The sequence below is a fragment of the Dryas octopetala genome, chromosome 9 (assembly GCF_963921425.1).
Source record: "Dryas octopetala chromosome 9, drDryOcto1.1, whole genome shotgun sequence".
NCBI lineage: Eukaryota > Viridiplantae > Streptophyta > Magnoliopsida > Rosales > Rosaceae > Dryas > Dryas octopetala.
In genome coordinates, this window is record NC_141374.1 from 7,067,767 (window position 1) to 7,093,835 (window position 26,069).

At 35.2% G+C, this 26,069-nt stretch overlaps 3 protein-coding genes across 4 annotated transcripts; 1 reads left to right on the forward strand and 2 right to left on the reverse strand.

The window, feature by feature from the left end:
- Window positions 1-2,097: 2,097 nt before the first annotated feature.
- On the reverse strand, window positions 2,098-4,940 carry EMB2217 (Pentatricopeptide repeat (PPR) superfamily protein). 2 transcript variants are annotated; one of them, XM_086257585.1, is made up of 2 exons: window positions 4,831-4,934; window positions 2,098-4,432 (listed from the first exon to the last, which is right to left on the reverse strand). In XM_086257585.1, exon 2 carries the CDS (start codon window positions 4,368-4,370, stop codon window positions 2,244-2,246), a length of 2,127 nt encoding a protein of 708 aa, XP_086113711.1. In that variant the 5' UTR covers window positions 4,371-4,432; window positions 4,831-4,934; the 3' UTR covers window positions 2,098-2,243. The 2 variants fall into 2 exon arrangements, with proteins under 2 accessions (XP_086113711.1, XP_086113709.1); XM_086257583.1 differs by having other exon boundaries at window positions 2,098-4,940.
- Window positions 4,941-10,268: 5,328 nt separating this feature from the next.
- LOC147273525 (ubiquitin family protein) lies at window positions 10,269-15,585 on the reverse strand. The gene is made up of 7 exons (XM_086257638.1): window positions 15,051-15,585; window positions 12,759-12,891; window positions 11,628-11,710; window positions 11,451-11,529; window positions 11,261-11,370; window positions 10,984-11,048; window positions 10,269-10,585 (listed from the first exon to the last, which is right to left on the reverse strand). Exons 1-7 carry the CDS (start codon window positions 15,210-15,212, stop codon window positions 10,492-10,494), a joined length of 726 nt encoding a protein of 241 aa, XP_086113764.1. The 5' UTR covers window positions 15,213-15,585; the 3' UTR covers window positions 10,269-10,491.
- An 8,115-nt stretch (window positions 15,586-23,700) lies between these two features.
- Window positions 23,701-25,833, forward strand: LOC147273526 (glycine cleavage system H protein 3, mitochondrial-like). The gene is made up of 4 exons (XM_086257643.1): window positions 23,701-23,904; window positions 24,335-24,423; window positions 24,649-24,819; window positions 25,463-25,833. Exons 1-4 carry the CDS (start codon window positions 23,796-23,798, stop codon window positions 25,589-25,591), a joined length of 498 nt encoding a protein of 165 aa, XP_086113769.1. The 5' UTR covers window positions 23,701-23,795; the 3' UTR covers window positions 25,592-25,833.
- Window positions 25,834-26,069: the final 236 nt, after the last annotated feature.

Consider the following 26,069-nt stretch of genomic DNA (forward strand, 5'->3'; position numbering starts at 1 on the left):
AGACCACAACGTGATTTCAATAATCTGACCTGTTCATTTTCTATGTTCATAGTCAAAGATCATCCGTACAAAAAATCGGCTAAATCGAAATTCATCTACCCATTCGATGATCATTAGAAAAACCACGATCGTTCATTAATTTGACCACCATTATGTCACTTTTACATCTCCGATTGAGCTAATTTTTTGTACAAATTATCTTTGAGTGAGGAACTAAAATTTGAACGGTTTGGATCGTTGACAACACAATTGCATCGTTTGTTTATAAAAATATGTAATAAAATATATAATAATACATATGTACATTTATGTTTTATTATAGTTGTAATGTTGTATATAATTTTAAAAGTTTATTATTTATGGTATTACACTATTACTAACATAATAGTATTATATAATAACTTAATAAGCATATTAATAATTTATTGAAGTAAATAAACGAAAGAGCTATTAAATATGTTATGATTCACAAACTTGACAAATAAACTAGTCAGCTCAGTTGGTTGAGAGTTGAAGCTTGTTATGTGAGGTCTCATGTTCAAATCACAATATAGCCAAAATCCTATTTTTTTTTTTTGAAGATATATATGTGTCTAAATAGGCTTTGGGCCCATTTTGGGCCGCCCGTTCGGGCCTATCCCGGCCCGGCCCTCCAAGCCCGCAAGCCAAAGCCCGATGGGCGGGCCTTGGGCTTGTGTATTAAAGCCCAAGCCCGGCCCGGCCCGAAAACCCTATTGGGCTTCTATAATTCAAGCCCGAGCCCGGCCCGAACCCAAAATATTTGGGCCGGGCTAGCCCGGCCCATTGCCGACCCCTACTCCTTGGTTAGAGCATTCCCTTCTCTATGAACATTGAACTTCTTAGCTTTTTCAATAAAAGTTTATTCATAAATAAAAAATAATAATAAAAAACAATAAAAACTTGAAAGTAAACCTTGTATACGTGCAATCCAGAAACATAGCTAAATTAAGCTCATTACATTCGAACCGGTCAGACTGTCTAAAAGAATATCCAAGAAAAATAACACACTAAATCATAAATGATTAATCACAAACCATTTATTATTTGTGTTTTATGTTTTGGGCTTGTGGGCTCCTACTTTGTATTCTCAATGCCATTTAGGCTCTTTTAATGCAACTCTTATTTTCACAAAAAAAAAAAAATTATTAATCAAAAAGTAATGATATCAAAACCATTTCCTTTTTTTGCCAGGATATCGAAATCATCTCAATTGATCACCATATTGACTATCTCTATAATAGAGGTGGGTGGTGAGTCTCACACAAATGAATCTCACCTTATAAAGAGATATCTATAATATATAAAGTGATACAAATAATTTTATTCTAATTGAGATTTTAAAAGAGTTTGCAAATTTCATAGATTCTATGGATTTTTATTAATTTTCATGAAATTCATCAAAATTCAAGGGAAAAAAGCTGAAATTCTCATGACCTTTGTTATGTAAACAAAATTCATCCAAATCCACCACTTAATGAAATTCATGAGTTTTTTAAGATATATGAATTTTTAAGAAATCTATTAAAATCCTAATTGAAGACATCTAAATTTCTATAAAATTCATTAAAATCTTAATTGAGAACAACTAAATTTTGTTGAACTTTTAAAATTTATTAAAATTCGAGTTGGGAACACCCCTGAATCAAACCCCATCTCACGCTACTCTGCAAATATTAAACCATGCAAAGGTTGCCTGTAAATACACAGAAGTACAGAACCCATCATCTGTTTCGGACATCAACTTGGTAAGTACCAAGAAAAAGACAAGGTGTTCTTATAAGAAACCGAGTTCCATCCCTCTAAACCGCTTTTAGACAATTGCACAAAGATTATTTACAAGTTTCTTGCTTACCTTATATCACAAAATCATTTTAGATATAAAACATTAATTGATCATAACAAAAGAAAACTACTGCTAATTGTGTGCATAACAAAACCACAAATAATACTCTACCAAAAAAACAAACCACAAATAATGTCATAGACACATCAAAAGTCAATAACTGATATGGTACTATAATTTGCAATTATTTGTAAAGCATGAATTCACGCAAACATTCAAAGAAAAACCCAGAAGGAAAAATGAAATAAAAATAACTTCCTCAACAATTGTAAGATTATATACATGTCTCATTAATTTCAGACAAAGGTCAAAAATCAATAACGTACATTTCCATTTCACAAATGCATAGCCTGCAACTAGTCTCAAATATCCTTAATGTCTACATTACTTTCCTTGCCATGAGCATTTTGGGAGGGGCCAGAGATCTTAGTTCAGGTGCAGAACTAGGAAAAAGAGTGTTCAGCTTGTGCATGAGTATGTCAGACCTTGATGGGATCTCATTCAGAAGAAACTGTTGGACAATGGGTTTCTTAAACCACTCCATGACCGCATCTCCTGGAGCCCTTAGCACCACCTTGCTAACCTCAAATGGAGATTCAACAGAGCTCAAAATTTGTGCAACCACAATTTTCAAAGTCGGTCCAGTGACCAATTTAATGCGTCTTGGGACAACACCATAATACAACATTCGCTTTCTGAACCTATGGAGAGTATGCACAACTGCTATGAGAGCAGCTCCAACTGATAAGTTCCTAACATCAAGGGACCAAGCAATTTGCTGATCGAAAACTATTGCCTTTGGGAAAAGCTTATTCTCGTAGGCAACTTTCCAAACACACCGGGCTCGGTTTATTTGCCCCATAAGAACAAGGTAGTTGAGGAGAACATTAACAAAATACTTAGTAGCCCCCTCTTCCAACTCATAATCAATACATTGAAAAAATTCCCTCACAAAAGATAGCACCGGTTGTTTCCTCTGCTCTGGGCCTGTGAAGAGTCCACACATAAAAGCGTGTGCCTTATGTTTTGTAGTACCAAGTATTGACATCAAATGCCTCTCATTCTCTTCTTCCTGGGATCTTACAAGATGGGCTAGAATGGATGTGTAAAGTATGAGATCAACTTTTGCAGCAGAATTTACATATGTTTCAAGGAGAGGCTTTGCTGGCTCATACAAACCATTCTTCATACATGACTCAAATAACTGCCTGATTATAAAATTATTAGTTCTAATCCCCGATGAACCCATGAAACGTAGCCAACGCAAAGCAAGATCAAGAGAACCATCCTTGATATATACCATCAAAACATCACTAGCACTCACATCAACTGAAAACCCCATGGTCTTCATCTCAAGCAAAATTTTGGCAGCCACATCCACAAGCTTTTTATTAGCCAAGAGCATCAAAAGGGAGGTGTAAGTACTTAAGCCTGGTCTTAAACCTGCATTGGTCATTGAATTATACAGCTTCATTGCAGAATCTACTTGTCCAGAGGCAGCATGCATTTCCAATAGACAGGAATATGTAGATGGAGTGGGTAGAAATCCAACCTTCTCCATATCTATAAAGGTAGACATTGCAATATCAAGTTTTCCTGATTTCGCATGGGACTCAACAATCATTGTGTATAACCCAAAGTTAGGCCTAAAGCCTGCTTTCTTCATCTCATCCCAAAGCCTAAGGGCAGCATCTAATTTCCCAGCCTTCACATATGACTCAATCATAGAAACATACATAGTAGCAGATGGCCTAAAACCATAACCCTGCATTTCCATGTATACCTTCATTGACATGTCCAACCTCCCAGCTTTTCCCATTGAATCAACAAGCGATGCAAAGACATTAAAGCTGGGATGAAAATTCCTTTCTTTCATTTCTTGGAAGAGCTTAAATGCAGCATCAAGGCGGCCCGATTTTGCCAAGTTTGGTACCATCAACTCATAGGTTGATCCATCCAACAAACAGTTGGCAGCTTGCATGCTCTCATATATCTCAAATGCCTTATAAGGTAAACCCTTATTTAAAAAAAGCATTATAAGCGAATTATATGTCTGCGTATCAACTTTACAACCCGAATCTTGAATCTTCTTAAAACAACAAAACGACACCTCCATCTTATCTGCTTTAGCCAAAAACTGAATGACACGATTATATGCAGTAGATGATAGAGCCCCATTATTACTCGAATCCTGCACCATTTCATCAAACAATGATTGAATGCCATCAAAGTCCTTACTTTGGTTTAGTCCATCAAACAATATCACATAACACTCATCACTGGGCACATACCATGGTTGCCTCTTAGCCCATCGAAACAAGCTCAAAGCCCCGTCACCATCTTTAATAACCTTCAAGGATTGAGTAATGTGAGTCATGTTTGGTACAAATTGGAGTTTGTCCAATTGGGTCTCCAATTCAGGCCCCCATTTCCACCTCTTCACAACCTCAACAATCTTAGCAATGGCAGAGGCATTCAGAAGCGGCTTTTTCAACCCACCCACCATTACATGGTCATCGAGACCTGGCTCAACGGACCGTACACCTTTTCCGGTGTAAATAACACTGCCTGATTCATCCAAATACTCAATTTCCTCAGTCCACTCATCACTGTTCTTACCAGAAGAGAAATATTTAATAAAACCAGGTCCTACAGAAAATCGGTTTTCAAAAAAATTGGCACTGGAAAACCCAGAGCTCCCCACAAAATTGGGGTTTTTTGGTACAGAAAGTTGAGGAGAAATTAAATTGCAACCCTTTACAGAGCTCAAGAACCTTAAACTTCCTCCAAAACTATCGAGTTCATTTGTGCAGAGATTAAGGTACCGTGAACTGAAATTGTGAAATGCAGAGCTGAAGATAGGGCGTTTGGTGAGTCTATAAAAATTTCTAGGGCACAACTTCCTCCTATAAATCATTGAGTTGGGGGTATACAGAATTAGGGATTTTAGAGCTTGAATTGGTTACCTGATTGTTGCAAAGGTGCCCTCTCTTCAGAAGGTTCACAGCAAAGCTTAAACCCTAGTTACTGTAGAGTCGATGGGCAGGCAACGTTACAGTACTGTGACGCAAGGAGCTGAAAGTCTCGTTTTACAATTTACATGCCAAAAGATTGGGTTAAGGAAAATAGTCAATTACTCTACACTCCACATCATAGCAAATTAGCAATAACAACGACATAGCACATGGGTTATTTTTTTAATGCCAAAATAAAAAATGGCCTGATTGGCTGAGGGATAAACTTAGGGTATTTATTTATTTGTTTTAAAGTCCAAAACAAAAAACCCATGTTTGGCCCACCCACCTTCAAAAACACATGACAAGCCCGGTCCACTTCCTTGCTCCTTCCTCTCTCCTCTCCTTCGATTTTCTCTCTTCTCTTTCCCCGATCACTCTCTCTTGTCAACCCTCTATGTCCGTCGTTATTGCCGGCGATCCCAACGATAAAAGGATTGTCGTCCTTCCCTCTCCTTGCCTGCGTCTTTCTCTTGCCTAGAAACTGGCTAGAACCAGCAACCCAGACCCAAGCCCGATTGGCCCCCCTCCACCATTGACCTATTTTTCCGACGGAATCGAGACCGCACCACCTCCAGTCAACTCACTTGGCCGAGCTAGTCACTCCAGTGTGTTTAGATTCCTCATCCAACCACCTGCAATGGTGAATCGAAGCTCCAAAGTTAGCGGCTTTCTTGGCCAGTTTCTAGTGGCTCCGGCAATGAAATTTGTCCAATGAGGTATGAATTTTGATCCTCTCTCTCTAATCTACCTGTTTGTATGCTTAATTTGATCTAATTCGGAACCCACGGCCACCGCGGGCTCCGTCGCGGGTGGTGGCTGGGTTGAGTTTCCTTGTTCAATTTAGGTCCCCTTTGAATCCAATTGAAGTATCTGTGTTGAATTGGGCTTGAATTGTGTGATTTTTCTTTGTCCAGTTGATTGACACTGTGCGCCAGTAACTATTTGAATTGCAAAAACACTCTATTAATTGCCACTGTCAATTTGCCCAGTTTTAAAAAAAATCCATAAAAAAAACATAACATGGACTTTATTTGTACAAAGTGGACCTATTTATCATTCAAACTTTTTTGTTGGGTTTGAGTATCATTAAGGGCTATAAAATGGACTTTAGAGTAATTTACTGCTAAACTTAAGGTTATATGGGTGATGGTTCAATGTAGGGAGCACCACAGTAAGCTTTTGTAAGCTTATGCTCCAACCAATAGGTAAGGGCCACCACGCCCTTAAAATTGTTTTCTTAATTTAAGATTGATTCAATTTGGTCTTTGCTGGTTTTGGTAGGTTGAAACTTGTAATCAGATTGGTTCAAGCCAGTTCAATCCTGTTTAACCATTAAACATAAAAAGTTAAAAACCATTCTTAACCGAACTTGTCGGGATGGTTAGGTCGACTTTTTAGTTGAAGGCGGCCACCCCTAACCACCCGTACCAAGAAGGGGAGAATCTTGACTTCAACCCATCAAAAGGGTTTTGTTATGGACCTTACAAGTATAGTTTGGTTTGGTTCGACCAACTTTTCGATTGAAGGCAACCACCTCTTCCAAGAAGGAGAGAAATGAGAATCTTGACTTTAACGTACCCCATCAAAGGGTGTTTGTGATAGATCTTGCAATTGTACTTGTGGGAGAGGCCTCACAAGGATTTCTATTTGAAGTTCATTTTTATTACTATTATCAAGAATAATTTAATTTTTACATAAATTACTTCCAATGACAAAAAATCCAAGGTTCTTAATTGGAAATTCACCTAAAAAAATTAAGCTAAAGGCCATTTTATTCGCGTGCGCACGTTTGGAGGTGAGAAAAAGGTTATCGAGTGTTCATCAAGAATGCCAAGGGCTCGGCATACTGAGCGTTAGGTATTCTTGCCAAGAGCTAGGCAGATGTAGATGCATTCTCCATATGCATCTGCACATGTTAAGTTGCATATGCAACTTTTTATGTTGCAGATGGTAGCGTTGAGGTTGCAGATGCAGGCTGCATCTACGACTGCGGAGTGCTCAACAAGAACTGCCAAGCGCTCAGCAAGAACTGCCGAGCGATCGGTAAAAATTGTCGAGTGCTCGGTAAGAATTTTGTCCTGCAACTTAAGTTTTGGGCTCGGGTGGACTGAAAGTTAAGATTCTTTCTCATTTTGGTCTTTTACTTAAATTATCCTCTTTTTTTTTTTTCTCTTTTTTTAGTGAGAGAGATTTGAACTTGGGATCTCATACAATATTAAGAAGAGAAAAGCCACTAATCCAATAGCTAGTCAATAATAATCTATTCTTTGAAACTTAAAAAAAAAAAAAAATGGAATTTCATCATATTGGTTTTGCATTTTCATAAGAATCTTCTAATCTATTAGTTAGTTTTTGATTCAGCAAATAGGGGAAAACAATTCTTAATTGTTGGTAAAAAAAAAAAAAAAAAAAGCAGCTGATTCAGTAGCACAGGTTGCAATAAAGGTTCAGTGTCATTATGTTAATAAAAAATGGCTCGGTGGTATATTAACGAACTGGTATACTAAATAAACGAGACTTCATATGCTCAGGGACTTGAAAACGGAACAAAAGATGGGGAGACTTAACTGTCTTCCGAAAAGAAATGCGACTGTGTTGAAGAGACAATTATTTCACTTGCAAACATATCTAGGCGGAATTAAATATATGATGGGGTTACCCGATATTGTAATATTATTGTTTCATCACCCTAAGTTAGGGCTTTTTTGTACTATCTCCAAAATAATTGTGTCACCAAAATATAAAGGCAATTGCATCGCCTCAAAGGATATGTATGACATTGATGGTCATATTTATTACAACAATGTTGTTCAAATGAGTGTTAAATTTTGAGTGATAGTGAGACAAAACTTGCACAGTAGTTTTGCCATGGTTGTTGTGAGATCCTAGGTGTCTTTTGAATTTAGTAATGCTACACTTACCACATTTTTATACCACAATTTCATATCATCTTACATGGCATTCATACATTGGACACTAAAAATTAAAAAATAAAACCTAAAAAAGAAAAAGGAAATACCCTTCCAATAAAGTAATAACACATCAGGTGGGATACAAATGTAGGAAAAAAAATGTGGGACAACTAGCATTATTGTTTTGAATTTTATTATATTTCTTTTTTCAAGTGCCATTTTTAGCAATTTTGTAAAATTGGAAGAGACTAATGGGGGATGATAATAACACCACTCATTTTTCGTTTACGCATTTGTTAAAAAGTAATTATAGTTTGTTTTATAAACGATTTTAATTTTAAAAATTCGTGAAGAAAAACGTTTGTCAAACTGATCTATATAAGACTCTTAGAGATGTGCAAAACTCAATTATCTAACTCTATAGAATTATGCACAGTCTATTATTTAACTTTGTAGAGCCTATAAAAGTCAAGAGTCAAGCTATATATTATGACCAACCTAAAACACTTAGGGTTCGTTTGATTCACGAAATTGAATCAAAAACCTAAAACTCTTAGGAAGGGCCTGTTTGGTATCCTATTAAAAAACCAATTTTTCTTTATGAAACATCGTTTTTCTCCTTTATCTTTTTTACACTTCCTTCTTCTTAGCTGTCATCATTTTTAAAATTTTAAAAATGTTTTCAAATTTCATACCAAACAAGTTTTTAAATTTTAAAAATTGATTTTGAAAACTCACATTAAAAAAAAAATTAATCTTTGAAAAAAAAAAATTGAGTAGATACCAAACAGCGGGTCCTTAGTTTTCATTAGTTTTCTTACCCTAATATTTATTTTAGATAATTTATATTCTACCCTTACAACCCACTGCTACCCACTGATGCGGTCCTCTCTTCTTTATGTCTTTCTTTCCTCCCCCTCTCTCTCGAACTCTCTCTAACCGGTTGGAAAGGGAGGCCAACAAGGTCAATGACCTCCATTTTTGATCGGTTAGAGAGTCCGAGGGGGGATGAAGAGAGATAAAGAGAGTGAGTGAGAGAGTGAGAGAGTGAGAGAGAGAGAGAGAGAGAGAAAAAAAAAAAGAGGAAAGAAAGTGGTGGTTGTCGGTTGATTGACGTCGAGGAGGTTGTCGAAAAGAGGGAGGGGTGCTAATTGGTTGGGGTGGGGGTTGGGTTTCCTATTTTTTTTTTTTAATTATATATAGGGGCAAAGTAAGAAATTTGGAAGAAATTTTGTGTAAGGTGGTCAAGATAGTAGATTAGTGAACTCTACAAAAGTATATCACTTCAAAGAGTAGAAATTTACAAAAGTTTGTAATATTTCAAATTAAATACATTATACACCTAAGGTTTGTATCTTATCTTGGCGAGAAAAACTTACCTATCACACGCATATACACCTTATGTATCTATTTTTCTCATTACGTGTTATATCACATGATTAGAGAGATAAGAATAATGAAAATATATATATCTATTACATAAAAGTTTTACTCTATCTTAATTGGGCTCACATTTTTACCACCAAACCATCTACACTTCTAGTAATAAAAGTACAATACATGATAAATGACAGAAACTCTTATAATGGAAAAGAAATTTGCGAGTATTTGAAGGACAAAGTCTCTCCTTAGAAAGGAGCAAAATGGCTCCTATGAGGGACCATAAGGGATTGTATTATAAGAGCCCTGACATTAATCATTGGCACATTTTTTCATTAACAAAAATTTCACTCATTTTATTACCCAATTACCCATTTTAAATTACTAACCCTTTACAAAAAAAAAAAAAAAAAAAACCCTCACCCAAACTCATTTTATTCTTAGTTTCATTTTTTACCCCATCTGACGACGAGTCACCCCATATGGGCCATCCCCTCCCCTCCTAGGGTGTAAAATAAGACTTATAAAGGCTCCATTTTAAATTAAAACCTAACATAAAATCAACAAATCAGGTGTTATTTAATTATTCTTAGGGCTTTTATAAAACAATTTATCATAATTAGTTCTTCATAGGAGCCGAACTCTAGAAAGGAGATATGACATGGTTAATGGTATCAACTTTCAAGGTTCACTTTACATACCCACTAGTTTTCTAAGGAAAAAAAAAATACAAAACATGGGTTTATGACGTGGTTTCCCAGAGAGAGTCTATTCCAAATTTTCAAATGTTAAAACCTCATCCATGAACCATGGGAAAAATATTTGATATTCCAATTATTCAATTTTGGCACAAGTTGAGGAATATTTATTATGTTAGTGCAGAATGTAACTACAGAAGGCTCTGTGCCACTGCCTGCCTCTGACATGGAAGATCTGAGGTCAACTTTTTGAACCTTAAGCCCATTTGGATGTCTCCAAGCTCTAGAAAGCACAGTTCTGAGAGGTCTATACAAGCTAAATGCTATTCACAGAATTTGGTTTCCAGTTCCAGTCATTTCACAAAACATCTTTCATATCACTGGACAATAGTCACAATACTATAAATAAAACTGCCATTACTGCTTTTAGTTTAATAGGAGAACAAGAAAACAAAAGAAACTTGTAATCTTACAATATACTCAGCAACCAAACAAAGCTGAAATATACTGTGCACATACTTGTTGGATCAATATAAAATCCTCAATGCAGTTCTTCTGATAGTCTGATACAACACATGATCGATCATATGTTGGATGATCATAAGTGGTGGGTACCAGGATCAAAACTGACCTGCTCGTATGTCCTCATCAATGCGTTCTGCATTAAGGGTCCCAGGAAGCTCTCTAAAATCTTCATTGAAAATGGAATATGCACTGCAATTCAAACCACAAAATAAGATCCAGAAAAAGACCTTATGTGCATATATGCGACACACACAACTACCACAAGCAATACATCATCAGCTGGGCATGATTAATTACAATAGGGCAACAGAGCCTCCAACAAACATCTGAACTATGTTTAGCAAACATCATTAAGCACTACAGGATTTGCCAACTTTTCAGCTTGCAACAAGTTGGGGGTACTCAGGCTTCTCATGGAAGTTACTTAATCATTTTGAATCTTTTCTATTTTTTATCCCCCTTCCAAACAGATACTTCGTTTATCTTCTTTGATAGTAATGATGGAAATATTTTTGAATTTAGCTTTCATTATAACCACAATTTACATTATCAAGGGCAAACAATCATATCCACAATAGAGTACATACCTGACGTCACCGGGCTTCCGCTTTCCAAGATTCAGGAGAATGATAACAAAACCTGTGCCGATTATCTGAATATATAGCAGTAACAAGCAACAATGACATAAGAAATATTTATTTATTTTTAAATAAAAGGTGGTTTAAAGGGTAGACATCAAATTGCCAGTTTAGTAATCTGTGTTTTGAATAGAACTGTAAAGAACGGCAGAATAAAGAGGTACTTTAAGATACAGATAGGACACGTTCATAAACAACAGGAATTAAGAGAAAAGAGGAAACTTACATATAAAGGGCCAATGTCCCATCTATGGGCAACAGGTGCCAAAATAAACCACATAATGATAATTAGCCACATCTTCAAACTTAGAGAGAAAATTGCCATCAAAAGGATATCTATCAATGAAACATAAAAGAGCTTTCTGTCAGTAGACATCACTTTTTGACAGATAACAACGATTCAACTTGATGCCTACCAGGAAGCTTCAACTTGTCATGTAGAAAGGTGTAAAGTGTCCTCTTCCACTGGCTGGATGACTGTGGAAGCTTAAACTTCTGGAAATACAGACATTAAGGGAAGACTATCAATTCAGAAACACAGTACATAAAGTGGCATTAAAATTTTTCAGTGGGATGACTGATTTCAATCATACCAGGTCATCATCATCATCATCATCAAGTCCATCCCGAAGATGTTTAGCAGGTGGCTTTGGTTTAACAGCAACAATCAGGGAATCTGGAAAATAAACAAAAATATGATAATAAATTATTAGTCACTCACCAAATGAACTAAAAACAAGGGGTATTCATCGGTTCAAGACTGTTAATTATTAGCGAATCCGCATCCGCATCCGATCCAATACAGATTGGATTATTTTTGCAATCCAATCTGATCTGATCTGAGAGTAAAATCCAGTCCAATGTAATCCAATTGACATTGGATTGGATGATCAGTTTTTGAATAAAGGAAAAAGAATATTGAAACATAAAAAACTATCATCAAATAAAATGTAATAACAAAGTTTAATAGGATTATACGTGGAAAAAAAAGGTTGAATGCTAAAAAAGTGTTACGGTATTTAATACACCAAACAAAAGTTTATCAAAGGATAACAATTACTCAATATTTTTTATAGTTTTAAAGGCCTATGAGACCAAAAAGTATAAAACCAAACTACATTGGATTTTCAAGAGGAAATCCGTCATCCGATTCAATCATGTTGGTTTTTAAATTTATAGATCCAACCAAACTGACAAAATCATCAAAACCAATCAAATTGGATCGTTCAGTTTGGGCGGATCGGATGGAATCTTGAACACCCCTAAAAAACAGGGAATCTTAACTATGAAATTGCTTTTCTCTATCGTTGGTATATGTAATTTGACACCTATTTATAACTCATGGCAAGGTAATAAACCGGGCTCAAAAGAAAACAAAAGAAGTAGTAGGTGAACAAGACCTTGTAGCTGAATAAAATTCAAGTGATGTAATGCTTATTAAATCAAGAACTATTTAACTTCTATGCATCATAATAATTAAGTCAGAGTGGTCAGGGATGTTAACTAATTTTATGTCTAAAAATAGTATAGAGCTAAGCCCCCACTGACAACTAAATCAAAATTTTAAAAGCTTAGACAAAAATACTATGAAACTCCAAACAAATTTTCACATGCAATGGAAGCAACGAAATCAAGCAAAGCTTACATTTAATTTAAAGAAAAAAAAAATTATAAAGGAGGAAAAGTTATAAATCAAGTGAGTAATAATAAGATAAGACTGATACCGCCATCACTGAGTTGTAAGTACACATCGTGCCCACTTTTGCTGTCATGCAATACATTGCCTCGCAAAATAAGCCTCAACTGCTCAATTGGTAAATGATCATTCTCAGCTATCAATTTTCTTAAATCATGAACCTATTTAAGACAAAAAGTGCAAACACTTTGTAAGAATATGCAACGACAACACTTTTTAAATCACACAGTAAGTGTTTATTAAATTTAAATTTTGTCCTATAACTATACACAATGAAATTAGGTGAAATGCTAAAGCTTTTAAACATTAATACATGCTAAAAAGGAACCATCAGATAAATATTTGGTGCTGCCAGAGATCTTTCAGAAAGCATGGGATTAATTAGGTCAGAAACCCAAGATTGACTACAATTACTTATAGTGTTTTGAAAGTGTCATCAGGTAAAGGTAAAGCAATGAATTAGTGAGAGGCATCCATCTCATTAAAGCTCTAATGTAATACCATAACATATATATATATATATATCTATATATACATATACATGCGGAAACATAGCACGTTCATCAATAGACAAGCATTAAGTGCAAAAACTAATGTTAGATTTTTCGAGAGATTGCATTAATTAATTGAACCAGAAGCATATAAAGCTTAAAGGATGGGTTGTCCTAAAAAATGATAGACCCTATGGAAAGCAAGAAGCTAATCTGTTCTCAATATGTGTAAATTTACCATATAGCTTTTAAATGTGAAACTACATCTTCTTCATATATGAAACATATAGTGTAGTGTGTAAAAGAGAAGAGCTGCTGCTGATGTTTCGAAACAAAGTAATTATTATGCTATGGCATATGCTCCTGGTTGTATGTTAAAAGGCAAGTGAATTAAAAAAAAAATCACTTACTAATCATTCGTGTAGGATTTTTTCAGGCTTAATTGTGTTTTTACCACCCATAGTTTTAGTTGATTCCCACTTTACCACCCAGATATTTATTTATCCCACTTTACCACCCACAACTATTCCCCGTGTCCCACTTTAGCTTTTTTCGTCCATTCCTTTAGCTAATCCGTCAATATTAGTGACAAAATGCCCTTGTCACATCAGCATTTTTTACGGCTTGGGTGACGGAATGGATGGAAAAAGTAAAGCGGGACATGAAAATAGTGTAGGAGGTAAAGTGAGACAAACAAACATCTGGGTGGTAAAGTGAGAATCAACTGAAACTATGGGTGGTAAAAACATAATTAAGCCATTTTTTTACTACCATAGGTTATAAATATATAATGTCAGATCATCATCAAACACTCAAGTAAAGGAAAATTCTTCAAACTCGGAAGGGGCAGGAGAGTAGTTGATGATGTAAAAATGAGTACTAAAAGTGTTTTAATAGATTATAAAATTGGCAAATAAAAAATAGACTAGATTCTACTGAAACACTGTTTTACTTAAAAAAATGAATTAGTTTAGTTCATCACTATAAATTTTCCTAGCTATGCCCCTGATTTAGTCACCATAAAGTTCTCAGGGCTATGTTGAGGTCTCTGACGAGTAGAGATACACATTCTCTTAATGCTTGGAGAATAAAAAGACCTGATCCTAGAATGATACATGGGTCAACAAAACTGGAGATGAGTCCATAAGACTAAGAGACCTTAAGTTAAGAAACAACCGTTAAAGTGGTTCTATAAACGATTTGGTAAAGCAGTCAAATCGAAACCCAGCTTTCGGTCTTCTCTGGAAAAGGGAGCAGCAATATAACATTCAAGATATACTGGCAATTAGTGAATTGCTTGACTTGGACATTGTTCCAGTTCTGCAATTTTCCTCTTACCAATGGGTGTTAAATTCGTGGAGTCACAAATCATTTCAAATATCAAGAATTTCTAACCTGGGTCTTAATCAATTATGCATACACAACATTACACCAACAAACAGAACTTAAAATAAACCAAGAAATTCTCCCAATGCAATAAGAGTATCTACGCCTTAATCATGCATCCACATACAAACCTAGATTTTGGTCAAGCCTCGAAAAAAGAGAGCAGCAATATAACATTAAACATTACCAGATAATTTGTGAATTGCTCGACTTAGACATTGTTCCAATTCTGCATTTCATGGACATCACTCCAAATAATCAAGAATTTCTAATCCGGGTCTTAAATTCTTAATCCATCATGCATACAAAACATTACAAACAAACAGAACTTAAATAAACCAAGTAATTTCCCAAAAGCAATCTGAGAATCTGGGTCTTAATCATATGCATCGATATATAAACACAGACAGCTATAAAAGAGAGAAGGGGAAAGACATGCGTACTCTGATGGGAGAGAGGACTTGGAGACGAGAAGGGCGAGCTGGGCCAATGGTTTTTACAACGATCTCCACCTTCTTCTTGTTCTGAAACTCCTCTTCACCATTGTTGCTGTTGTTTTTGTTAATAATGGGTATCAACTCCTCCTCCTCAACAATCTCACCCATACCACATCAAGCACCAGCTCACCACCTCAATTCTTCCTTGGGTCTTCGTCGACCGTCTCCAAATTCAGACAGAGTCCGATCTCGGGGTTTTGGCTTCGGACTTTGTTTTGTATTTCAGGCCTTCTGTAAAACTCTCAGAGGTCACAGAACCGATGACTCTCCCCAACTGGCTTTCGCCACGCCTGTTTTGAAGCTCTTGATCGCTTTGCAACGGAGGGAGCTTTTGCTTAACGGGTCGGGCTTAGTGGGCAAACCGTCTCGCCCTCTAAAATTACGAGCGGGTGGAACATGGATTGGTTCAACACAATCGAATCCAACAATCTGACGTTTGAGCTCGTATATTGGGATTAGAAAAGCGTACGAGTTCTGTGTTTGGGTTGGAAAATTTATTGTTTCACAATATTTTTAGAAGGCCTAAAAGCATTTTAAAAACTTTTAAATAGGTTTGTTAATGTTCGGCACATACTTTCGACTTATAAGTTTTTCTATCGGGTGTTTCCCCGTAAGTACCAAAAAGTGCGTATATAATACAAAAGCACTATAAAATGACATTTATAGTGCATTATATTTAATTTTTCAAAATGAAAATATGAGAAATAAATTGATACAAATACAATAGTCTGAAAAGTAAAATAACATTTATAGTATTTTTGTATTACATGAGCACTTTTTAGTGCTTTCTGATGATAAAAAAATCTTATAGGCCGAGAGTAAATTGTGATTCTTCTTTTGCATTGATTGCAAGGGCGTGTCATCATGTGGTTGAGATTTGATTTATGTTGTGCCTTCTTAGTTCTTACAAAACAAATGTTGCGCCTTGATTATGACTTAAACTACACACTAACATTGTGGTCTTCCAACTCTAGCTGCTTGAGAGAGAAAAAAAAACTCCAAAATTTTGTCTCCAGCGACCTAGGTATTTCGCAGGCTAGTGATTTAATCATCATAGCTTGTTAAGTCCCTTTCTTGATTTTAAAGAGAGTTTGTCTAGTTTACTTTTGGTTTGTCGAGTCCCTTTCTTATTTTTAGAGAGAGTTTGTCTAGAGTTTTTATCTGGCTTATTGTCCATGTAGATGAACTCTGGTTAGTTTATTATTGGTTTCTTTTTCAAGTTGCTTTGCAGATTTTGGGACTAATCTTGTGACAGGAGTTGGAGGCGCTGGAACAATCATCCGTAATTGGATGGAGGAGGTTGTGGTGGCAATTGCCCTTCCTCATGTTGGCATCTTTCTTCCATGACTAGGGGTGCAACTCGATCGAGTTGGGGAGAGGGTTGGAAGGTCAACCCAAGCTCAACGCATGCTTTATTTTTCGGGTTTGGGCTTGAGTTCTGGTTTAGGTGGGTTGCAAATAAGTTAACCCAACCTAAATTCGGGTTGCCTAATTTCCTTGGGTTGGATTCAATTTGCGAAATCACAGCACAAATTGGTTGGGATTAACCCTATAAAAAAAATTAAGATATAATACATCTTTCGACATCCTCAAGGATCTCTAGCTTCTCTTCAACATTAATATATAAATTAACATTATATAAAGTAAATACTATATTATTAATTTAAACTAAAATATAAACTATTATATAAATTATAGTATAATACTAATCAGTGACAGATCCAGTAATTTTATCCCGAGAGGTTAAACCATTCAGACATTTCGTCGAATACGTTGTAGGCATGCTTGCAGGTGATTATTCCGGGGGGTCAAACCGGTGATTTTGGCAAGGGTTTTCTAGCCGGTGGGTGGTTAGGTGACCACGTTGTCCCTTAGTGGATTTGTCTTTGATACTAATAGAATTTGGGTTGGAATTCAAACTGAGGTGGGCATAACCTCTACCCAAGATGAACCCAAAAATACAGGTTGAGGTCGAGTTTGGATTTGGTCGGGTTTTGACTTTTTGAAACCCTTCCACACGAGTTCAAACACTGGGTTGGATTCGGACCCGAGTTGTACCCCTATGCACAGCAATCAAGGATTTTGGCAATCATAGGGTGGAATTCACTTTGAGCGCTAGGTTTAGATTTATTACTTTGGGATATGATGTTTAGGCAATTGTTCATTAGTTATAGAGGTAGGAGGAGGACTTAGCACTTGATGGCCACTGTTGGATGTGGAAAACAAGGTTTCGTTATTCCTTTCTAATTCTAGTTGTTATTTTATTCCCCGTAATTGTATTGGGCTACTTGTCTTTTAACTCAGGAAAAAACTTACCTATAACAGAGATAAGAACTGACTTGGCATCCCATGAGATATTGTTGAACAAAATTTGTAAATAAATAATAAATATTACCCAACATAATTTCACCCAAATTCATTTATGGAAGGAGGGTTTTATTATTTTGGTTACGACCCATTCAAGATGGAGTACATCTCTTAATTACAGTCCCTTGACTCAAGGGAATACCCTTTGATTCCAATTGCAATGAAACCAACGAATCATCTTGCAAGTGTTTGGATTTCCAATAGGTAAACGACCCATTGGAATGGAATTTATTTGTGATTGCGGTTGCACCTGTATTTTAGGTTGTCTACGTACCCATTGCAAGATCAAACCACACGTAGTTCCGAGTTTTTGGGAATTAAATGGGTGGATGACCCATTTAAATAATTTGTGTAATTTGGGTAGGGTTTAGAGCCCTTGGATTTGATTTGAGAAATTAATTCAGGGACTTTTGTGCGTAGAACTAATTTCTGAAGGATTTGGGTGGATTTGATTTGGTGCGAAATTAATTCAAAGAAATTTATATGAATTAATTTCTAAGGGAATTTAGAGAATTTTGTGAATGAGGTTGAGTGTGAATTTTGCTCACATTGCCTACGTACCCATGATGGGATCAAATCGGACGTAGTTCGGTGAAAGAATTTGACTTGATTGGCTTTGTGCCATTTTGAAGTTGAATTTAGGATTTAGATTTGAGATATTTGGTTTTGTACCAATTTAAGAGAGATGGTTTTGTACCATTTGAGAAAGGTGGTTTTGTATCAATTTGAGAGTTTAAATTTGGGGTTTGGATTTGGTTTCGGTTTTGTACCGATTGAGAGAGTTGGTTTTATACCAATTTGAGAGTGTTGGTTTTGTACCAATTTAAGAATTTGAGATTTGGAGGAAAATGTGCCCATTAATATTTTTTGTATCATTTATTTGTTAAATGATACATTCTTTTATAATGGGCTAACATGAATTTGAGAGAGTTGGATTTGATATGTGCCCACTAAATATTTTGTATCAATTATTTATTAATTGACACACTTTATTTATTAATGGGCAAACATGAATTTGGTTATGTGCCCACTAATACCTTTGTATCAATTATTTATTAATTGATACACTTTATATTTTTAATGGGCGAAAATGAATTTGGTTATGTGCCCACTATAATTGTTTTGTATCAATTATTTATTAATTGATACATTTTATTTTTTTAATGGGCAAATGGATTTGAGAAAAGATCCTTTAGACTTTGTACCAACTAAATTTTAATTGGTAATTCTTTATTAATGGGCATTGTAATTTTGGAAACAAGCCCAATTAACCTTAATTTGAATTCACACCAATAAAAGATTTGTCAATTGGTGGTTTGTTTTGTTGATGGGCCATTTGGAGAGACACATGGCCATTGAACTTTGATATATTGAAGACAGTTGTTTTCCTGCAGGGCTTTATTTAGTAGGAATATATTGCCCTTGAGAAATGGGATTTCTCTGTGACTCCTTTTGCCTTGAGAGGGCAGCAAGCTTTTTGTTTGCTTATTCAAAAGAACAGTAAGCCATTGCCATTTGTATTGGTTTATATTGTGACTTTGGAACCATGCATTCTTCATCAAAGAGAACAAGTGGCAGACTTCTTTTCTCCGCCCAAAGGTTGAGAGCCATATTAATCCTTTGCTTCATTTTTCTTTTTGGTCTTTCACTGGCAGAAGTGCAGCAACGTACATGAGGCAACAACAACAATCTATTTCTTTTGTTTTTTATATTGCGCCATTGCTGTAGAGTTAGAAGCCATACTTTTTTTTCACTTTTTCTTTTGCCAATATTTGCCTTCCATTCACCTTTCTTTTGTAAGCCAAAGTCTTCATTCAATTTGGCTTGCAATTGACGTACAGAGAACAAGAAGGCCATTCATTTCTTTTGCTTGGCTTTTCTCCTTTGGTTTTCCTTAATTGTTTATTTGAAAGGAAGAAATGAAAGAGCCATCTTTTTTGTTGGCAGCGGCAGAGAAGAATTTGCAGTGTAATCCTCTACGTGGCTGAGATCACTTCAAGTTCGGGCGCCTCTTTGCAGCAGCCTTTCTTCCCAGCTCTCTAATAAACGTTCTCTCACTCTTTTTTTTTAGCCCTTCGGTGTCCCTTTTTGCTTTGGATCATCTTAATCAGCAGATTAAATGCATTTTTTTGTAACTCAACGCACCATGGATTCGGCCCAACCCGTTTGGTGCTTGAGATATATGGATTCAGCAGAATCCTTTATGGTTTCAGCCGAAACCAATTTGGAGATGGATTCAGCCGAATCTTTTGATAAATTTTGGTGGTTTCAGCTGAAACCGATTGAGAGAAAATGGATTCAGCCGAATCCTTTGATGAATTTTTGTGGTTTCAGCCGAAACCGATTGAGAGAAAATGGATTCAGCCGAATCCTTTGGTAAACTTTTTTGGGGTTTCAGCCGAAACCAAATATTGAAAGAAGCAATGAATAAAAGAAGTGTCATCTACCTAGCAGTGGCAAAGCTTTGGTGATGGCAAATACACGTTCCTCTTCTTCCTGCAGCCTTTCGGTGTCTTCTCTCCTCTTTCTCTCCTCTCTTTTTCTGAATCCCTTATGCTCTATTTATAGAGTCCATGGGAAGTCCAAGTGATGAGGTCAGATGGAGATGAGATAACTCTCTCCATTTAAATTTAAACTCATCAGATAAGAGATAATTAAGCTTTCAGATAAATCCACATTATCTCACTTTTCAATTTGTTTTCATTTGAAATTAATGTGGCACATGGTATATGGGGATCTTATCTCAACCTCAACCTTTGTATTTTTTTTTTTTTTTTTTTTCGGTTCAACAGATATGTTTTATCTTGATATTAGAGAAAGTTTTATGTGATGAAATATAAAAACATATGTGTCATCATGTTATTAATTGGGTTGAGATACCAAATTAACCATATCTCTGTTACAGAACTTACAGGGAAGTTTCTCTCTTTAACTAAATATTCAATTAGTTGTTATGATGTTGTTAGTTGGGTGGATGAGGTTCCAATTTAGCTTCATTCTCAGCTTTTGGATGATCATGTACCTTATTGATTAACTTAATAATATGAATAACTACTAGTAGGTCAATGAAATATTTCATAAATAAAAGAAAAGAATGGTCATAAGTTTTGTTGTAGGTTAAATCATTGTCCTTTAAGTTTAGTTATATAAATATTTAAAAAATAAAATGCATTGTGCAACATGTATATCACCATTATTCATATACACTATATATGTTTACTTTCATCATCTTTGTTTTAATACTATACATGTATTATATACATTTAGGGCATGTTTGGTATACTGTATTAGACTCTGGATAGGAGTAAATAGTCTATGTCAGTTGTTTGGTGTCAACTTGTATTATTTAATTACCTAACTATGTAAACCGGACTGGGCTTTTAATACTCTCCTTACCTAACTAACTAATACAACATACACACTCGGGATTAGATAATACACGCTTAATTATAAAGACTCGAAAAAACAAAAACACGCTTTCTATGTGAAAACCAACAGACGCTATTTTCATCTTCTTCTCCCTAGGGTTCTTCTCTGCTATCTTCTTCACGGGTTATTCTCTTCACTCTTCTCCAGATATCCATCTCTCACAATCTTTCTATTTCTCTCTCTTATACTCTCTCCAATATGCTTCGTCTTGCTTCTTCACTTATCTTCTCTCTTCATTTTCTCTTTTTTTATATATTTCCTCTTCTTGTCATATGAATCTCGCCAAAATTAATTTGTGTCATATGAATTTTAATTTCCACTAAGTTATCAAAGAATTTTAAAAAATAGTATGATCCGCTGCTATCCGACGGAGCACCAAATACAATACAACTTAGTCAGACTGTTTATTCGGAACAGTACCAAACGCTTGATAATATTCTAGATAAATAGTCAATACTCTCCGAAACAGATTAATACTATCCGACATAAATTAGTCAGTATAGTCCGACGTACCAAACGAGCCCTTATGTTGTTCAATTTTATTATACTTGCAAAGTGTACGAATCTATAGATTATAGATGACAACAAAACGAGGTCGAACCACAAGGATTGTTTGGAGAGAGATTGGCAGGGAACCTTCTAGGAAGCTTCCCTAGGACTCTGTGGCTTTTTAGCTCCCACCCCAGCTGGGTTTGGGCTTGTGCCTTATCTGGGGTTTTTTTTTCTTCTTCTTCTTCTTTCTTTTTGGGTTGGGCTAATTTCTTTCATTGTCTTTGGGCTTTTTCCTCTCCTAGAAAAAAAATAAAAACACATAAAATTAATAAAAAAATTTAAAACCCATAATAAAAAAAAATCTAAGAATAAAATAAAAACTAATATTACCCAAACATTTAACTAAATATTTAAAATAGTAAATAAGTTACTGAAAATGCTAAAAAAAAAAGACTAAAATGTATGATTTAGAGGAAAAATAAATGCTATGAAATGTGTTCAACAATTTACTTTAATTATTATACATATACAATATAGAAAATTACATTAAAATCAAACAAACATTTCTAAATACTAAATAGTCAATGTGGATTTTTATTTTTTTACCATAATGGTCAATGAATTTTAATATTCTCTTCCATAATGGTCAATGGGCCCAAACCTAATTGCGTATGTCAGCCATTTTAGGTTGCATGAATTACCTAATTTGTCCTTACCTTCTCCCATATTTACACTAGACTAAATTCAATAACTTTTTTGTTTTGTTTTTTGTTTTCAACAAAGAAATGTTCTCAGTGGCTAAGTTGGTATCCAAAGTATAACACCACTTTTTTTGGATCTTCTCTGTCTCTTTCTTTTTTAAAGCATTGTAATTATTTATGCAATTAGAATATTAAGTGTGTGTGTATACGTCTGGTATATGGAGATATTTATACTTCTTTTCACATATGGAAATATGAAATTCAGACTCATGTGACAAGCAACGGCCCTGAAAGAATCACCTTATCATTCAGGAAAGACAAGAAAATTTCAGGGTAGAAAACATTCTCGAGAATTTCTCTTAGATTTGAACCCATAGCTGATGATAGAACTAGAATAGATATTTTTTGTTTCCTACTCACACGAGCCCATATCCTTGCTTTTCTATCAATTTCTAATTCTAATCTCCCCCCCCCCCCCCCCCCCCAATATGATATTATGATGCCGGAATAGACCAAAATTGTTGGTGATTAATTGTGTGAGACTTTGATGAGTGATGAGTGAGAGAGAGAGAAAGGGAGTGAGGGTTTGACTAAAAAATGGTGACTGTCACACAATTACTAATTTAAAACCGTACATGTGTGACAGTTACCAATTCAAAATGATAACTATCACATATTTACCAATTCAAAAATATTAACGCGCAGTTACGCAGTTACACAGTTACAATTCAAAAGCAGTAACTCTAACACAGTTACCAATTCAAAAACGGTGATTGTCACACAACCACCAAGTTTAGTATGTTAATTACATTGGATTAATGTTAATGGTAGTTAGTTATTTAACCTAAAATTGCCACATGTTAGCTTGTGATTGTTATTGAGCTATATGTAACTTTTAAAAATTGAACACTGTTGATGTCATCAACGTGTCAACTTGTGGTTATTATTGACTTTTTTGTAATTTTAAAATATTGGACACCAGCGTGTGTCAGCTCAGTGACAGAATCTGTAAAATCTTTTTTGGTTTTTGTCTGATTATTACTATGCCTTTTTTTGTTATTTCATTTTAGTCAATGCACATTATTGGTATAATTCATTGACCATTTTGATATTTAAAATTATATTTTTGATTTTCCTGTAATTGACCCTATACTATATTTATATATAGCATATAATAGTTTGAAATTTTAATTTTGCTTAGATATTATATTTTAATATAAATGGGAAAGATGTTCGGCTGTTCCATGCAAGGAATTCGATTCTCCAACAAGGATGGGGAATTTCCGATGGGGTATGGGGCGAGGATGAGAATGGAGATTTTTTGCGGGGACGGAGATGGGGAGGGCAAACCTGGGCCCGCCCCATCCTGTTGCCATCCCTACAAATTAAAATATTTTCATATTTTTATGTTTGATTTCTTTTTATTTATACTCCTTTTATTTTTCCTTTTTTTAACTCTCAATTAAAAATTTAAAACAGGTTGAAATCATAAGAATAACATATAAAGATAAAAAAAAAAAAAAAAAAACTGGGTCTTTGTATTCAGACTGAGGATGAGGCTTTTGTTGCCAACCATTCATCCAAGATAAAACGACATATCCGAACTGTGTCCTTCTTTCTTTGATATTAGCCTTTGGAGTCCGTTTGAGATAACCTGCAGACAGAAAGAGATAACGTACGCAGGCTGCAGAGAAATAAAAATATGGCACTGAGAATGTGGGCTTCTTCTACAGCCAATACACTCAGAATCTCTTGTGCCTCCAAAACCCACCTCTCTCCTGCATTTTCTCTATCCCGATGCTTTTCCACTGGTATGTGTACTCCTTAATATCTTCAAAACTTAATGAACTTTAATGGGTTCTTAGTTTCTCTTTACATTTTGAAGAAATTAATGGTAACAAGTCAGCAAGTTTTGTGGTATATATTGTAGAATGTCTACCTTTTCACTATAATCAAACAAAGCTGACAATGCATACATGATTAAACCATTTTGAATGCATATATATATTGGTTGAAGCTTCAACCAATATAGCTTCTTCACATCAGATTGTTTTTCTCCATCCTTCTTCACTATTTGGGCTTATCCCAAAAATTAAGTCTTTGGGACAAGCCCAAATAGAGAGGAAGAGTGGAGTAAGGGGTTAAATTTTGGATAAGTTAATGGTTCAATCTCTTACAATGCTATGTATTCAATGGATTCAAGGATTGTAATGTTTGGTGTTAATTGTGTTGGATTTGCAGTTTTGGAAGGGTTGAAGTATGCATCTTCACATGAGTGGGTGAAGCATGAAGGCTCTGTGGCTACAATTGGTATCACTGATCATGCTCAGGTTAATATCACTAAAGCAGACACAGATTGTGTGTCCTTTCCCACAACTTCTTACACCCTTCTCTCCTTTTGACATTTGGTTTCAATTTATAATAATACCCACTTAATTTGCCACTTTCTTTAATCTGGTCATCTGAAAAAAAGAATGGAAAACAAAAAAAATTTCTTGGTAAAAGAAAAATGCATGTATGATGTATTGACTAAGAAAATATGTGCTCTGTTTCAGGACCATCTTGGAGAATTGGTGTTTGTGGAGCTGCCAGAACCTGGTGCCTCAGTGTCCCAAGGAGGCAGCTTTGGAGCTGTGGAAAGTGTGAAAGCAACAAGTGATATAAATTCCCCAATCTCTGGTGATGTTGTTGAGATTAACTCAAAGCTCACTGAAACCCCTGGTTTGGTAATCTCCTTACCTTTTACCTATACCATTTTCTCCAAAATGAAAATGCTATATTTATCGGGTTTATCGGGTAATGTTATATTCACACTTTTTTTTTTTGTTACATTAGAGAAGGAATCAAATCTTTCCTCGCCACTATTTGGACTAACTCTAAAGACTTGCTATTCAAAATCTTTAGAAGAAAGAGTGTGAGGGCACGATGCCTTACTTTCTTTTTGGTTACATATATTAGAGGGAATCAAACTCTTGACCTATATTAATCCTGACTTATCTCAACACCACCTGATTCTCAAAAAAAGAAAAAAAAAAAAAAATCTCATTTCAACACCTTCCCTCACTAATTGGGGTCAATCACAAGGGCATGACAAGATGCCCTACTTGTTTGAATGTTTAAATAATTGTCTTACTTCACACACCCATATTATTTACAAAGTTATCTTCTTTTACTAGAAAATTTGACATGTTATATTATACTTTCAATTTGAACTAAACATTTAAAGAATTCAGATGAGTTCAATTAACAATTTTACGACTTAATACACCATATTGCCTGGTAGGGCAATGTTTCTCATTATTTATACTCACTTCATACATAAGTTATAAACTTTATTTATACTTGTTTTGGGTGTATTTTATTATGAAGATCAATTCAAGCCCATATGAAGACGGATGGATGATCAAGGTGAAGCCCAAAAATCCATCAGAATTAGAATCGTTGTTGGGCCCTAAGGAATACACGAAATTTTGTGAGGAAGAAGATGCAGCCCATTAAGCAGGCCCAGTAGTAATTATTCTTGAATTAACTGATATTCAGCTGTTTAAGGTTTCATGTTTGATAAGTTCTTGTCAAATATTATGAAAGTACTACTGCAGGCTCTAAGTTAAATGTGTTTATTTTATTCTCCAAAAAAAAAAAGTGTTTTTTTTTTTGGCTCAAAAAAGGTGTTTATTTATTTCCCTTTCTATTATATTTATGTTTTACTTGAATGAATGAAGTGTAGTGAGTGTAGTGAACATGTGGGGTTTGGAAAGTAAAAAAGGGAGTCGTTCTAAAATTTCTCAATCTATTTAAGCAATTTCCATCTAGAGCATCACAAAGCCAGGCACATTTGGACAACTCGTATGGATCCTTAAACGCAAAACCCATATGGAGACTTGCCCAAATTCCAAACCCATTTGAAGCCTTACCAAAAGCCAATCCGTCTTGAAGTCCACTTTAACAATTTATTTAAGGGTGCTGCTATTTAGTC